Consider the following 17,354-nt stretch of genomic DNA (forward strand, 5'->3'; position numbering starts at 1 on the left):
AAAAAGAATGGAAAACTCTGAGATGGAAGTTTGATTTAATTGGCATACAACCAGCCTTCGCTAACGCCTTTCGGAGACTGATGCTGAGCGAGGTCCCTAGCATGGCTATAGAAAAAGTCATGATTAAAAACAATACATCAATTATCCAGGATGAAGTACTTGCCCATAGGTTGGGACTGATACCATTAAAAGCTGACCCAAGACTGTTTGAGTATCGGCCTGAAGGTTTGTGCTTCATGAACATGTAATCCTATATTTGAATTCAGATCCAAGTATGTATTTAGGGTAGGTACAACTATTACAACATTCTTTGTTTCCAGATGCTACTGAAGAACAGAATTTGACACATTAGAGTTCACATTAAAAGTGAAATGTACTGCTAATACAGCTCAATCTAAAGACTCATACCGAACTGAAGACCTGTACATAAATCACAGTGGTAAGTGCTTTCACTATAATAAACCAATCACAACCCAACCAACCAAGATTTTTTTGGGTGAAAACATTATATCACCTGGATGAAGAATTTAAGATGTGCCTTAAAAATTACCTTTTTTTCAGTTTACTCATCACAGATTAAATGGCATCCCATTGGCAATCAAGCATCTGTGTACAAGGAGGCTGATGTGGGCTCAGTGCATGATAATATATTGATTTCTAAAATGAGGCCTGGCCATGAACTAGACCTTCATTTGGTGGCTGTGAAAGAATAGGAAAGGACCATGCTAAGTTCTCGCCTGTGGGTTAGTATGCTTTGGATGTAAATTAACTAATGGATTTAGCAGTGGCGTAGCTAGGAGGCCTCTTTAAATGCAATGCAACTATAGAAAAGGGGCCCCGCTTCGCCCACGTCTACATCAGTCCTTGCTACGCCACTGGGATTTAGTATAGTGCTAAAAGCAAGACATTCTAATTATGGTAATAAGCAGCATACACCAAGTTTTTTTTTGTTTCTGTTAACTTTAACTAATATTTTACACATCAAATATAATTCAGTTTGTTCAACAATGTTCAACAATTCAATTAAACCTAATATTTGTTGTTTTCAAGTTTCATGAAGGTTTTCTGATTTTATTTATACCTATGTTCTACAAGAACATTTAAAATGTAAATTTGTTTGTTGTTAGGTTCTCTTTTTTTACATGTAATTATTTTATGTATCATGGGACATTTTTTAAATCTGTTTTTTATACTTTACCTTAAAAGTGGTAAATTAAATATAAAATATTGAATTGAATATTGATTGATCCAAACGTTACAGTGAAGTTTGAGTGGAGTATTACAAAATCGCCTCTTACTCTTTTTCTCAAGCTATTTAAATAGGCCTTTAGCCTAAAATCAAGGCAAGTATAGTAGATATTCTATAATTTTTCTTTGTTTTCAGCAACTGCTTCATACCGTCTATTGCCAGAGATCAAATTGACCGCGAGGTGTCTGGCAGCCAAGCCACACTTCTTCAGAGCTGCTTTTCACCAGGAGTCATTGGCTTAGGACCAGACGGCAAAGCCTTTGTGCGTGATGCTCGCTATGACACATGCAGTAGAAATGTTTACAGATATGATGAAATCAAGGATGCTGTCATATTAAGCAGAGTGCGAGATCATTTTATATGTATGTATGAACTGTATAAAACATTAAAACAACTTAGAAAAGTAGAAGAAATACCTCTTTTATCTCTTAAATGGTTGAACTGATGAAACTCAACCCATTTTCGTTTAAAGACCAACCACATCAAAATCGATCCATCCATTTGGGAGCTATAATGCACAGACAGACATGTCAAACTTGTAACACCCCAATTTTTGCATTGGGGTTAAAACCCAAAATTTTATATTTATTTTAACTTTTCATTTCTTTTTCAGTTAATGTGGAGTCTGTGGGAGCTATGTCGCCCAACATTATATTTGTGGAGGCTGTTAAGATACTGAAGGACAAGTGTAAATCATTGTTAGATGAATTAAATAAATTCTAAATAAGATGTATGTAGATATATATTTTTTTATTATAATTAACTCGCAAAGTATTCAATTGTTTCTTTTTTATAATTTAAGTTTTCGGGTAAAGAGTGTGAGATAAAATAGTAGAAAATATGATTGTGGTACTTTTTTGTTGTAACTTTCAACAAGCTTTCAACACAATTTTAGTAGACCGTTTTTATATTGTTCATCATACCTAGTGCCATCCATGAAGACGCGTGATTTTGTCAAAATTAGACATTAATTACATTGTATTAAGAACCACGGCACGCGTCATCATAAATGACTACCTATATCTTCTGTGTCATACCATCTCGCCCTATCTATTAGGCCGTCTTGCAGAAAAAATAAATCTAGATTTAGTCGTTAAACCTGGCTTAAGATTGACAGTTCCATACATTTTGACACTACTAAACTGAGCTTAACGCAAAGTCGAGATTTATGTGTTTCGAGCAAGTAGCCATTAGTGTTTAAACGGGAGTGAAATAGGTGATATTATGATGCGACCAAGATGCGACCTTCGAATTTTGGAGTACTAAACTAACACAGAATAAGTAATAGTGTACTAACTAACTACTATTTGAAAAGACTATTTCTCGTGGTGACTTCTTCCTTTGCTTACGAAGATTGCCATATAAAAAATAGGGAGGCTACTACAAAATCTGAAAATCCAAGTTCGTATCGTACCGTCCCTCCCACTCTCGTATTAAATAATATTAGCATCAGCGGGACAGCAAGATACAAGCCGTGGTGGCAAATAAGTACGCACACCTTGTGAGTGAACCAACCAAACAACCTTTGCTTACTTCTGGGATTGGGACTAGGTTAAGGGGCTGTTTCACCATTCATTGATTAGCGTTGACCGTCGGTTAAATGTAATACCGTCTCCGTCCATTCGAACAAAACAAATAGAGACGTCATCACACCTAACCGCCAGTTAACACTAATCAATGGATGGTGAAACAGCCCCTAAATGTCTGATGTTTGTGCTTATTTATTTATTTGTTTATTTAATAAATGAGGAAAACGTAAAACGTTTGATTCCACGAAACGCCTACGCCTAATGGTAATCACAATTTTTTTTTACATAATGTTGTCTTTGGCTCTATGATTGGAAAAATCTTGGTCTACAAATAACATGTCGAAATAAAAAAAAAACAATAAAACAACAAGGCTTGAAAAAAAATAAAAGAAAGAGAAGTGCTTGCTTATTTTAGAAGTGAATCTATTTCGTTTTAAAATTTTAAACAATTTTGATTACTTAATTCGCTTTAGGAGTTAATTAATCACATACTAATACTTCATCCTTAGAATACATAATGGGTAGCTTGGAACGAGGCGTATTAACGGGATTCATTTGTCGATTATGTTCTGATATGCACCGTGTAGTGCTTCATATTTACGGCGACGAAGGAATACGTATGTGCATTTCTGAAAAGATCAATAGACATCTATCAATAAACGTAAGTTCTTTTCGATATTAAATATATCCATGTAATGTCTCCTGACACGATCGTTGTTTACTATAAGATTGGATATTTCATGTTGATCATGATAATGTCAATATCATAACAATCTTTTTCCTGCTATAGTTACTTATGTGCTTTCATGTCACCCATCAATATCTCAGGGCTGTTAGCGAACTTTTGTTTCATTTCAATTATGATTTATTTGTTTGATTGATTGACCATTCAATTCAATTACCAACATTTAGTTCTTGAAGTGTGTGTGGAGAGGTAACAAGCAAGAAAACATTTGATAATAATTGTATTATTTTTATTTTCAGGTGTCCCCATCAGATCCATTACCTAAAACAATTTGTAAAACTTGTTTAGAAAAGCTTGAAAGTCAACACAGGCTGGTGATGCGCATTGAACAAGCTGCAATTATGGTTAAACGCCAATGCCACAATAGGGTTGGTTTGAGGCGTGATTGTTATGTAAGTCGATACGATAATGACTCTAATGTGCCTCCTAAACCGCCTGCACCAAAAATAAATACCATGTCAGTGATCTCTCACTGTAAAACCTTTGAAAATAAATTATTTAAATGTAACATTTTCCATTATTATTCAGGTAAGAAAAAAGGCAACATTTAGTTTTAGTATTGTCAATGTAGATTTAGAAGAAATACTGTAGAATATGATAATTATGACTCCGCCTATGACCAACTGGTAATATGATTAAACCTCTTGCACTACAAAGTTTGTTTACCATACAAACTACCATGGGAATACAATAAATCTGTTTCTAATGATTTATATATGTAGACCTGCCTTTCATTCTAATAATATAATTTTAATAAATTAGACTGGTTAATAATACTACATTTCTCCATAAGTATAGTGACTGTATCACCCTAAGAACACTTGTTCATAACTGAGGGTTTGTGATAAAGACAACTAAACATCAAAAAAACTACTTAGATATTGTTTGTATCTACTACATAATATATGTAGTCCAGTACCCATAGTACAAGCTATGCTTGGTTGGGAACTGGGTCATTTCGTGACAATTGTCCTATCATATTTATTATCATTATCAATATTATTACATTGAATATGCTCACCAGTTATTGTGACTACAATTTAATTTCATATTGCTCTCTACAGTGTTATTTACATTGCCTTCAGTATCATTATGAATGGATTCTGATGTAAACCACTTTTTCAATGGAAATAATCTTAATCTTATAGTATATAAATATCCAAATATCGGTCTGGATAAAAGTTAGCTGGGATAGCTTGAATCACATCCACCTTTTGTACACTTTTCTTTGTGCAATACATTTTAACTGGATAACTACTAGACCAGAGGCCATATTGTCTAACATTTCTGACGAGAGTGAAACGTTAGGCAATACAGCCGCCGTTTCTTATGGTCTTGTTTAGTATCAAAGGGGAAATTGGTTTTAAATATCAAAATATTTCTACACTTGCTTAAGTTTATATCTAACACATTATACATAATAAATATTATTTCTCATATTTTTCACACTTTTATTTTAGTAAATTTGTGATGAATGTTGTATGTAACGTAAAAGCAGTGGTTAACCTAACCATTAGTCCATAAAGACACTAGAATTGGCCCAGCATCTGCTTGATAGGTATGTTTTATTTTATATTAAACAAAACAATGCAAATATTCTTTATTAGACATAATTTTTTGATAACAAAACAAAATATGTAAAGTTGGTGACAAACCATCATAACCATATCGACAACCATAATCTAAATTGGCATAAAGGACAAATGCTTACTTTTCAGGAGAGGCAAATTTTATCAGCACTTCCATATGTAACTAAAATAGCAATTAAGGTATTAATTATAAATTAATTCTTAGTGACAAAGATAGTAGCTATGCCTCATGAATAAGGGAAGTAAATTGTGAGATATAATGGAAATGCTAATGTCCATAATTTACATATAATAATTTGCAATTTTCCTACATAATCTAGGGTGATCAATCCAAATGTGTCAGTAGGGAGAAGACAAACTATGACAGATAGCGCAATCTGTTCTTAGGAACCATGGCATTGATTTTAGATTTAGTAAAAAAAGGGCATTTTTTTTTAACCGTCGTACATTACCGGGAATCGAACCAGGATCGATTGCGTAACGTTTCTGGCGCTCGCGATCGCAGTCAAATTGCAGTTTTCCACAGACTTGTCAGACTTGAAATTTCAAGTCTGTGCAGTATCGCATACATTATTTGATTGTGATCGCGAGTGTTGCCGTGTCAGCTGTGGTCTCAGTCAACCTCGATCAACAAGTAGAGACCAGCAGGGCTACTATGAAACCCGAAACTCGAAGTTCGTATCGTACCGTCCCTCTCGCTCTCGTATTAAATAGTATAAGTGTCAGAGGGACCGCACGACACGAACTTCGAGTTTCGAGTTTCGTAGTAGCCCTGCTTGACACTGGCAGAATCATAATTTGAATTGAATGAATTGAATTGTGATCGCGATCGCGAGTGTCAGTAGCGCATACACATAGATGGCGATGCAGTAACGTTAGAAGGCAATACCACAGATACGGCCTCGCTCTGGTCCTATACTACGAACGAAGTGCAAAACTCGTAGTTAGACTCTATGCTTAATGACTCAAAATAAACCAAATTAATTCTCAAATATAGTCGAGTTCAACTCTGAAGCTGAAGTCTTATGGGTTCTAGTCTTGAAGCCTCGAAATAAGCGTTATCCACAACTCTATACTGAGAGTTAGATAAAGTAGTAAATGAAAGTTTTTTTAAATTGTAGTTCTTTCAAATACTACGTCCGAACAGCTTTTTATGGGCGTAAAGGGCATGTTTTTTAAAGCAAATAAGACATAAATAAATAAATATCAAGGGACAATTCACACCAATTGACCTAGTCCCAAAGTAAGCTTAGCAAAGCTTGTGTTATGGGTACTAAGCAACGGATAAATATAATTATATAGATATAGATACATGCTTAAAATATATATTAAACTCCCAAGACCCGAGAACAAACATTCGTATTTTTCATACAAATAGCTGCCCCGACACGGGAATCGAACCCGGGACCTCAAGCTTCGTAGTCAGGTTCTCTAACCACTAGGTCATCTGGTCGTCAAAAACTGGTGACATAACCTGTTACATTCAAAAGAGATTAAAACTGAATTTCATTTTTTAGAATTATAAAATACGCCAATTTAAATTACGGTCTTCGATATTAAGATCACATAATATATGTTTTGTGGTCTGTGAAAATCAATAAATTTGATCCAAGTGGTATCTCGTCCCTAACACGCTAAGAAAAACTATTTTTAATGAGGGCTATCGTTTTTTGTCTTTCTAGATGGCGCCACTGTTGCGTGAGGTTTTAAGTGTAGCCACAGTGTAAGAAAATGTGTAAGCTTTCAAAGTCTGTTATTACGGGCGTGAAAACAAAGTTTAGATTAAAGTCATTATTTAATATACCTTAAAACCGTACCATAAAAATATCGAGCAACCACAGTGTTGCGTAGTCCCCTTTTGTTCGGAAAAAAAGGGAGGACAAAACTGACTCCAAACACAGACATTCATTGCCCCGTAATGCATAATTGCCATAATTAATTTTAGGTAATGCAAAATATTCACAAAATGATTAAGCGCGTAGCTCACCAAAAGACTATGAGATTGACATTTCGGAGACCTCACGCCTCTAGCGGCGAATTCATACGCGATAGCCCTCATTATGTGAGCCACGTAGATTTAAAAAAATATATCATTTTGTTTTAAGATCTAATAGCCGACTTTCACAACTTGTAAAACCTAATTTTAAACCGCACAATTTATTTCCAGAATTGACAGCGTTTTTAATGACTTATATGTTAGGTAGATATATTTAATGAAACAAATAAATATAAGTGAAATATAAATACATAATAATAAAATAAGTGAGTTTCGCGGTAGTTTCATGTTCAAAGACCTACATACCTATGTTATTTATTTTTCAGTATTTTTTTATAAGTACTACAATATTGAAACGTTTCAACTCGCGAATATAAGTTTTTTATGTACAGTCAAGTGCAAAAATAAGCAGAGGCGTCTTTACCTATAGTGCAGGGTGTGCGTTGCACACGGGCGCAGCGGTGTTAGGGGCGCCGGCCGCGGCACTTTGTACCTTTTCCATTTTGACTGCGCGCTTCCTAGGTGGCGCTAAAGTAATAGTTGCACACGGGCGCTACATGGGCTAAAGACGCCGCTGAAAATAAGTATGTATTCGAACCACTCAAAAACCTTTGTTCGCTGGGTACCAGCAATCCGCAAAATACCAGATGGGCATTTCTATCTACCGTTGTACCCTGAGTTTATCTCTCCGATTTCAACAAAATTTGGAAGGTAGACACAGTCCATGATTCCGAGCTGGAAAAACAGGGTCTCCAGGTTCCCCAAAATATTGTATGGAAAACGGACACATCCAAACAATATTTTGGGGACACATCTGGAGACCCTGTTTTTCCAGCTCGGAATCATGGACTGAGTCTACCTTCCAAATTTTGTTGAAATCGGAGAGATAAACTCGGTACAACGGTAGATACAAATGCCCAGATTCGCAAAATACCAGATTCTTACAACACCAGATTCTCCAAATACCAGATTCTCAAAATATCAGATTCTCAAAACATCAGATTCTCAGAATACCAGATTCTCAAAATATCAGATTCTCAAAACATCAGATTCCCAAAATACCAGATTCTCATAATACCAGGATAGGTACACACAATTTAATTAGAGAAGACAAATACTTGCGTTTGGTTTCTACATATTTAATCACAGATTATAAGCTATTGTTGTTCTTCGTAAATTTATAAATTTGTTATTACCTATTTATTGTACACTTTTCCGACACACACTCATTTGTGCTGATTCCGGTCCAACACATTAGGTGCAAAGATATGAAGGTGTTGGCTGAAAATCAGCGCTGTAGTAGGCAGCATATACTTACTGCAGCATAATGCTGAGTCAATTCCTTTTCGACATCATCAAATGTTTTTATTTTCTGTAAATTATGTATTATTTTAAGTTCGATGTCGAAATAAAGTTATGTCTATGTCTATGTCTAAATATATCTATACTGAAGGGTTACTATGAAATTCGAAAGTCGAAATTCGTATGGTACCGCTCACTCTCTCAGTAAATAACATTAGTATCAGTATCAGTAGTATCAGTTAGTGACGACCTATGGTGGCGACATTATTTATTTATTTAAACAAGTAAACGCTAGTGTCTTCGCACGCATAAATCGTTAGATTGTTTTATTCATTATTTTCGTTTTCAAATTTTATGCGTTATTGTATTTCTGGTGTTTTGCCAATCTGGTATTCTGAAGATCTGATCTTTTGCGAATCTGGTATTCTGAGAATCCGGTATTTTGCGAATCTGGTATTCTGAGAATCCGATGTTTTGCGAATCTGGTATTTTGAGATTCTGGTATTTTGAGAATCTGGTATTTTGCGAATCTGGTATTCAGCGAAAAAAGGCATTGTTATGGCTTTTATTAGGGTTGTTTCACACGTACCACAACCACACCAGGTCGCAGCGGTAAAATGCGATCAAGCTGTGATTACGTGTGAATAGTGTCGCTGCGGCATTTTGCAGTTGGGTTTGGTGCCTACAAAATGTGGTTGTAATGTAGTTCCGTCGTGTGCAGACGCATTTATACTCTGGCTTTCATAGAGGAAACACGCCTTGACTTGACTGAGCGTACTACTGATGGAATTCGAACAGGAAACATTGATGTTGCTATCCTTGTTATGGCTTTTATTAGTAAGAAGAAAACATCGGAATGAATGAAGGGGGAGATCGCGGGCCCGTGGTTGCGATGTGGCCGGCCGGCCGCTGCGGTGCCGCAGGTGGTTGCGTTGTCGTTGCGATGTGGTTGCGATGTGGTCGTATCACACACGCGGTCGATAATGACGGCAAAATGTGATTCGTGTGAATTGTACTATTCATTTTCAATACAAAATATGCGCCCTCCCACGTGTTGTGGTTGTGGTTGTCGTGTGGTTGTGGTACGTGAGAAGCAACCCTATATTTCACGCAGTGGGTTATTTTGTTCAACTCCGAAATTCGAATATTCATCCCTCTGACACTTACTTACTAAAAGAGAGAGGGACGGTACGATACGAACTTCGAATTTCGGAGTACGACCACTGTCGTAAACGCACACTTGAAAAAGATCTTCCGAAAAGATTGAAACTAGTCCGACCGTTCCCGACTTAAAATTGTGAGTTAAACCGTTTAATTCTGTAGTTATGTAAATCACGACTCGCGAGAGCTTAAGTAATATTAAAATTTTGAATAAGAAGAATTTTCTGTCTTCTGAATATTTGATTAATTAAACGCTTCTTCTAATAAAAGCAGCTCCTAATACTGAGAGCAGCTTATTTAATTATTCGTTTGTAATTGATTAGGTCAATACAATAACCAAACATAATCATCATCATCATCATCATCATCCCAGCCTATATACGTCCCACTGCTGGGCACAGGCCTCCTCTCAGAACAAGAGGGCTTGGGCCATAGTTCCCACGCGGGTTCCAGTGCGGATTGGGAACTTCGCACGCACCATTGAATCGCTTCGCAGGTTCGTACAGGTTTCCTCACGATGTTTTCCTTCACCGCAATACCGCAAAGCTCGTGGTAAATTTCAAATGTAAAAATAATAAGAATATAAATTATCAAGAAGTTCACAAAAACTGTATGACAAATTCTTGGTTCTAATTTTTGTGTACGGATTGTATGTGCAACAAATTTTACTTAGCAAGTATTTTATTAGCATGAGATGTTTATTTGGTAACAGCAGGGCTACTTCGAAACTCGAAGTTCGTGCGGCTCTGTGCACGACATCAGCGCCACCTAGCGTCCGCAACTTTTCTGGCTGATGCTCTGACGTTTTGAAATTTCATCGCGACATTGTGACCAAAATCAAACCTATAACGTATTAATTTATAATACAAAATTACTGTGATACCGTGATTTGGGTGGACACAAGGTTGTGAATTCATTTTTGGTCATTAAAATTAAATGAGGTAAGTAAAATTTATTCAAAAAGTGTGTTTTATTTTCGTTATGTCAGGGTTTGTTTACTTCATGTTTAGTTGTACTTTTACTGTAAAACGAAAAGATAAAGCTATCTTATTGGTTTCTTTGAATAATAGTAAAATTATACAATTGTTCTTATATCGCTAGTAATAAATGAAATATCGTTTTCAGATCAAAATGAGTATCATTTTGAAGACCGATTTTGTGAGTATCACTCAATATAAAATTTCAACCACAAATCGTTTCATAAGGAAAATTGTTGCTGGACATGACCGAGATGTAGAAATTAAGAACAAAACAGGGACAGTGTTCAATAATTCAAGCTCGCATCATAACACAAACATCTATTACTAAAATTAGGTAGTTAAAGTCTATACAAATTGCTTTGTTAATGACAGATTTATATGAGTATGACAGATGACAGAGCCAGAACTATTTCTACTTTTGGCCACCATGAGCGCTGCGATAGATTTCATTACCCCCACCTATTACTTCGCACCCTTCCAATACTATTTAAAACGAGAGCGAGAGGGACGCTACGATACGAACTTCGAGTTTCGTAGTAGCCCTGCAGCCCCTGCAGGCTTCATTGACTCAATGCACTTCAGAAAAATGGCTCAGGCCTGAAATATTCGTTTTCCTAAAATGTATTTTTCGCAAAATGTCTGCTTTTCAGAATGTCAACACGTCTTTTGCATAATGTCAGTTTCTCAAAATGTCAGCTATTTAAAATTGCCTGTCTCCAAGAATGACAGTTTCTGTATAATGTTCGCTTTTCAGAAAGTGCTTATCCTCAAAATGTCTGCAACCTCAAAATATCCGCCTTCTTATAACGTTGGCATTCCAGAAAAGTCTTATTCCCAAAATGTCTCCAATCATGGTCTTTAAATTTCATCTAAATCGGTTCAGCGGTTTAGCTGTGAAAGAGTAACAGACAGACAGACTGAGTTACTTTCGCATTTATTAGCATTGATTTTAGTAAAAACCTAAACTACGAAAATCCCTTGGAAAATTGTTTTGAAAATAAAGCAGACATTATGGGAAAACAAACACAACAAGACTATAGCCTATTTAAAAAAGTGAACATATCGGGAAAGCAGAAATTCTGGTAATGCTAACATTATAGGAATGTAAACATTATGAATAGACAACTTCCTGAGATTGTACACATTTTAAATAGCAGACATTTTGAGAAAGCTGACAAAATAGAAGTGCTAACATTGTGAAAACGTAGAAGTTTTGAGAATTGTACATTTTAGGCAAACAGACATTTCAGGCCTGAGCCGAAAAAAAACATGGTCTTATTTATTATAATATAATCAATCCCAAAATATAGTAGCACATAGTAGGTACCTATCACAGATTTACTTTAGTTCATCTGTCTTATAGCTCCAACTATTGTAATTTATAAATATGGTTAATATTATTCACAATTTAATGAAATATTTAAAGGATTTATATACTAATAAAAAAATAGAGGCCACTTTTATCAGTAAAATGAAAATATAAATTAACATGGCGTGTGTTTCTACTGGTGGCATTTGTTTACTGGTATCATATAAAATGTATAATAGAAATATAATTGTAAGAAGTACTTTTATTTAATATTTATTTGAGGCTACTTATAAGGTATGAAGTCTGTAAATTATGTTTGTCTCTTATTAGATTATAATTAATTTGGAAAATAATAAAGATTTCTTAAAACCAACATTACCAAAACATCAACACGTTGGTATATATACATAGAGTGGAAAGACCAACTATCTTCTACATTATTTTATTTATCTAGTGAGGAAGGAATATAAATTACATGATTCAAAATTTATTGCACATTCCCACTTGCCAGTAACTTTTCAATTCTGGATGAATTCTTGTGTATCACTATCTTGAGATCTTCAATTTTGTCTTGCTTTTCTTTTATATCGGAATCCAGCTGTTTTATCTTTGTATGAAGTGGTAGCAGAGAATCATCATTGGCCCTGAAATGAATAATTTTGTTATTAGTTAAAAGTAGCTTTTTTACAATGAATGCTTTTGGTCTTTACCTAATGCTTACGTTTTTTGTTTCAAAAGCTCCTTTGAAGTCTCTTCATATGTTTTCGTCCACTCTTGCAACTCCTGACGCATCACTTCCACATCTTCCTGTATGTGGTCCAACAGTTTTCCTAAGGGATTAGCGGCACGCGACACAGCTTGAATATTGAATCTTACTAGCTCCATCTCCTGATTAGATGCCTCCCTCGCTTTTTGAGCACCAAATTGCCATTCCTGCAATATAAATGTTCTACGATAATTACATAAAATCTCTCGTTTTTAGGGTTCCGTTTTCGCCATGTCTGTCTGTCTCGTCCGCGGCTTTGCTCAGGGACTATCAATGCTAGAAAGCTGTAATTTTGCACGAATATATATAAGTAAACTATGCCGACAAAATAGTACAACTAAAAATAAAAATAAAAATTTTTTTTTAGGGTACCCTGTAGTGTGGGATATCGTTGGATAGGTCTTTTAAAAACATTAGGGGGTTGCTAAAACGATTTGTCGATTCAGTGATTTACTTGCAAAATATTCAACTTTAGTGCAAAAAATGTATAAAAGTGTGACTTATCAATGTATTAATGTTAGGCATTAAAGTTTAATTTAATTTAATTTCAAATTTTCATTAAAATCGAGCGTCCCCCCCCCTCTAAAATCTAAACCGGTGGGTGGAAAAATTTGGAAAAAATCATGATGGTAGTAAGTACTTATATCGAACTTGCAAGGAAAACTATAATGGTTAAGTTTTCTTCAGAATTATTAGTAGTTTAAGACTAAATAGCAGCCTAAGGTGGTTATCTATTGTTTGCCTGAAAGTTATATGCTATAATTTCATTTGTCCGAAGTTCATATGCCCGAAACTTAATTTGCCTGAATGTTTCGTTTACTAGAAAATTTATTTGATATATTCTTATTTTCCCGAAAATTAAATGCCATTTTGATACGAATTATTTTGATAATAATATTTCCATATTATTAAGTGCAATAATATTATTTAATAGAATATTCAAACGCTATACTAAATAGTGTTATTGACAACTTACATTACGATTATTGATTAAAATTGTTTTTTTCTATAACTAATCTATCTATTTTCTATATTATCCGGGCTGCTATAAAAAAAACCCTCACATTCTAAATCTAATCTATCCGAGTCGCTTCTGCTCCGAACCGTCTTGCTCGCTCACTTCGCTCGCTCGCGCAAATCAAATGCCGCGATTCTAACCTAACCTAACCTTTGTGGGTAAAATGTACATAATTCAAAGGCTTGTTTGACGTGACGTCGATAATCACCATTTACATGGATGGCAAATGACATTATGGCATGTGATACTTATGGATTACAATGATTATTAAAAATGAAATTACTTATACAAATTAATTTTATGGGAAACAAAGATTCTGTCATTTGAATAATAATAATATGGTAAACAATGAGTAGTGTAAATGAATTTATAAGAACAAATTATGGCGGTTGAATATGAAATTCGGGCAAATTAAATTCGGGCAAGTAAAGGTATACCGCCTAAGGTATAAAATATGCCTAAACTTGGAATATTCCGTACAAAATACGAAATTCTTAGAAAAATATAACTTAATTTTTTCGTAATGATTACGGAACCATATTTCGGGCGTGTCCGACACGCTCTTGGCCGGTTTTATGAATTAAGTAGTGTTTTGGACTTACAATCTCAGTCTTGCCATTAACTTGAGAAAACTCTTTTTGCGAATCCAAAATTTGCTGTACCAAATGACCATGCTGGTTCAATGACAACTGTTCTGTTTGGTCTACAGAGGTTTTATCATCTAATTGATGCTCCACAATAATGATGCTTGGTTCCTCTTCCTAAAAAAATAGTACTATATATAGTTATTGCCTTCACAATAAAAAAAATGTTCAATCACACATATATTATGTTCATTACTTAGTATTATATGTACCTCTTCATTTGTTGTGTTCTCAGCAATTATATTGACTTTACCCAAAATAATATTTTCAGCTCCCTGCTCCATAGTTCCATGTTTGTCTCTGAACCGCGGTGCCCCAGGCCTGGATGATGATGGCCTAACACTTGTTGGCCTTACATTATTGGAAACTATTTCACCATTCTTAGCTGACGTAAATCTATCTTGATGTTTTATTTCCTTGTCGCTTGGTATGCTATCCTGTCGTAGATTGAAATTATTTTGATTTTTGCTTTCTGTGGTGTCTTCCTTATGTTCTTTATTTTCAACAGTAGTTTCTTCATCCTTTGTTGTATTTTCTGCATAGTCTTTTTCTGCAGCTACTGAATCACAAAAAGAAGCTGAATTATTTTCTTGCGGTAGTTTGTCTTCTACTTTGTTGTTAGATGCCATTAAATCGCGAGATGATGAAGAATTTAAATCTGTATCTGCAATGGTATAAGAAGTATCAAGTGTTCCCTGTCCCACTTCATCTTCTCCTGGTAGACTGATCTCCAGATCAGGAATATTGATCTCTGGCTCCTTTTGAGAATTTAACGAAGATTCATTTTTTTCATCAAATGACTTTTCAAGATTTTTATTAGATATTTTTGATGATTTTTTGCTTGATTGAGAATTAGCTGTAGGTTGATCACCATTTTCTACTTGAGTCTTTTTATTGATTATTTTAGATTTCTGTGTTGGTATTTTAGGCGGGGATTCCTGTTTGAGCGTAGTGCTCTCTCTGTCTTTTGGTTTACTAACTCTTTCCTGATTTCCATTTTTTATGGAACTTCCCTTTTGCTCCTTCTTTTGACTTGTTAACTTCTCAGTGCTTTTTGATATTATATTTTTTGTATCGTTATTTTTCTTTGTAACTTTAGATTCTTTCACTTTTGTGTCTGATATCTGTGATGGATTTTTTACTTCTTTGATTTTTTTTACAGCTTCTACTGAAGATAATTTACTGTCCAGTGCTTGTGCTAAACACTGAAGTAGCTCATTCGTTTTTTCTGGCTCCTGACCTGCAACTATTTTGGATGGTTTTGCTGATAAAGATTTCCCTGTAGTCAAACCTGTAAAACCAAGAAGATAATTCCTAATAAGGAAATTTAAGTTTAGAGTTAGTAACGAAGTAAGAAAAAGGTTATGGGCTTATGGTGTCATTCAAGTACTTAAATAGCACTTACCAATAACTGATATAACTTTATTTAGGAATAAGATTTTACTTTCCCTATCTTTTACATTATCGGATACTAATTCCTGTTCTTCAAATAAGCCTTCGAAAAATCCTGTGGTTTTCAAAACCTGTGAAAAGGTAAAGTTGATGAAATTAAAATCAGTAGGTAATAGGTAGCTAAGCTACGTACCGTAAATGTGAGAAAAACGTCTATCGCTGTGCTATCCGATAGCATAATCAATACTTACCGTCGTTATAATATCATGTAAAAATCGAAAAGGTGGCTTCTTTAGCAACTTTTCGCTCAACGGAGGACGCTTTACGTATTTCCCAAGAGATGTTTGCGTAGCCTTAACTATACTTGCGTCCAATTCTTTTTCCATGGTTCATAATTAAGTCCACTGATTAATCCAATTTATTTTCTTTTCTTTATGCTTATCTACCTTTCAAAGGAAAACAGTATGACAAGACAATCTGACAATCTTTAGACTTAACTTTGTTTACATCGATCGGGTTGTTGTGGTAACCACATTTGAGTTTTCGTGTCATGCATCAATGCATGGTGTCATGTTCGGCGGATAGAGCTGTGTAGTGTGTAGATATTATTTTTATAAATATAAAGATGGTGATAAACAATTTAAAAAGTTTCCCCTTCGAGTTCTGTTTCGATTTAAATTTTTATTTCAATTTATATAAACTTATTTTCTTATATGGCACTGATTGCTTGTTTTGCTGGAAGTTATTAATTTAATTTTTCGCGGCTTTTTTGGGCATTTGGGATAAGCTCGCCTTTGAACTTCTCTCTGTGTTCTTGTGTATTTCTATTTTTATTATTATGTTTAAATACATACTCCTACATGTATTGATTGAAAAGTTGATAAGTAGCTGTAGATGAATATTGATTATTGTGTGAATTTCGTTCGATCAGGTATGGATCAGGTTGATCAGATTGTGGGGGGGGGGCGGGAGTTAGGTAAGTACTTGAAAAACTTCGTATGCTGAATCTGAAGAGGAGGTGGATGTTAAACCAGGCAGTTGCAATGGCGTGTGGCAGGGCTCAGAAATAAAATATAGAAAGTACCCGACACGGAGCTTTATTCACTTTGATGCTTTGGTACAACAGATGATGATTATGTTCTTAAAACACGTAAAATTTACAATTATATAGAAAATAACAGTACGCAGACCCGGCAGACCGGACACAGGTCAGGAGCACAGATTACTAATATGTAGGGCTTATTTTGTTCGTAGGCTGTGCGTTAATATATCAACAATCAGTCAGTCAGTTATATACGCTCAATCTACGGAACTGACCTAGACCAGGCTAGCTACTACGAAACTCGAAACTCGAAGTTTGTATCGTACCTACCGTCCCTCTCACTCTCGTATTAAATAGTATAAGTGTCAGAGGGACCGCACGACACGAACTTCGAGTTTCGTAGTAGCCCTGCCTAGACACCTACCTACTGAATACCGTTTAATAAATTGTATTGGTACAATTTACATGCAGGCAATGACAACGGCGTTGCTGCTGCTGAGCAGGGCTACTCCCAAAGGCTACTCCGAAATTCGAAAATCGAAGTTCGTGTCACTTATACTAACTAACTACACATTATTTGTTCGTAGCACTACCATGACACTTATACTATTTAATACGAGAGCGAGACGAAG

General features: G+C 35.1%; 2 protein-coding genes across 3 annotated transcripts in view; one reads left to right on the top strand and one right to left on the bottom strand.

Annotated features, from left to right (window-relative positions):
• The window catches only part of LOC141432978 (DNA-directed RNA polymerases I and III subunit RPAC1-like), a 3,482-nt gene extending 1,459 nt beyond the window's left edge, over positions 1–2,023 (top strand). Inside the window, 8 exon segments of the mRNA XM_074094817.1 lie at positions 7–225; positions 321–329; positions 332–439; positions 562–705; positions 708–743; positions 1,385–1,414; positions 1,417–1,611; positions 1,863–2,023. Of these exon segments, the coding sequence (XP_073950918.1) occupies positions 7–225; positions 321–329; positions 332–439; positions 562–705; positions 708–743; positions 1,385–1,414; positions 1,417–1,611; positions 1,863–1,972 (851 nt within the window). The 3' untranslated portion in view covers positions 1,973–2,023.
• A 2,616-nt stretch (positions 2,024–4,639) lies between these two features.
• Positions 4,640–17,299, bottom strand: LOC141432610 (TRAF3-interacting protein 1-like). 2 transcript variants are annotated; one of them, XR_012451845.1, is made up of 7 exons: positions 15,932–17,299; positions 15,694–15,811; positions 14,501–15,579; positions 14,247–14,405; positions 12,582–12,793; positions 11,335–12,504; positions 4,640–10,239 (listed from the first exon to the last, which is right to left on the bottom strand). XR_012451845.1 is itself a non-coding variant. In XM_074094262.1 (6 exons), exons 1-6 carry the CDS (start codon positions 16,064–16,066, stop codon positions 12,348–12,350), a joined length of 1,860 nt encoding a protein of 619 aa, XP_073950363.1. In that variant the 5' UTR covers positions 16,067–17,299; the 3' UTR covers positions 10,350–12,347. The 2 variants fall into 2 exon arrangements, 1 of the variants encoding a protein (XP_073950363.1); XM_074094262.1 differs by lacking the exon at positions 4,640–10,239 and having other exon boundaries at positions 10,350–12,504.
• Between the last annotated feature and the right edge of the window lie 55 nt (positions 17,300–17,354).

The sequence above is a fragment of the Choristoneura fumiferana genome, chromosome 11 (genome assembly GCF_025370935.1).
Source record: "Choristoneura fumiferana chromosome 11, NRCan_CFum_1, whole genome shotgun sequence".
In the NCBI taxonomy this organism is placed as follows: domain Eukaryota; kingdom Metazoa; phylum Arthropoda; class Insecta; order Lepidoptera; family Tortricidae; genus Choristoneura; species Choristoneura fumiferana.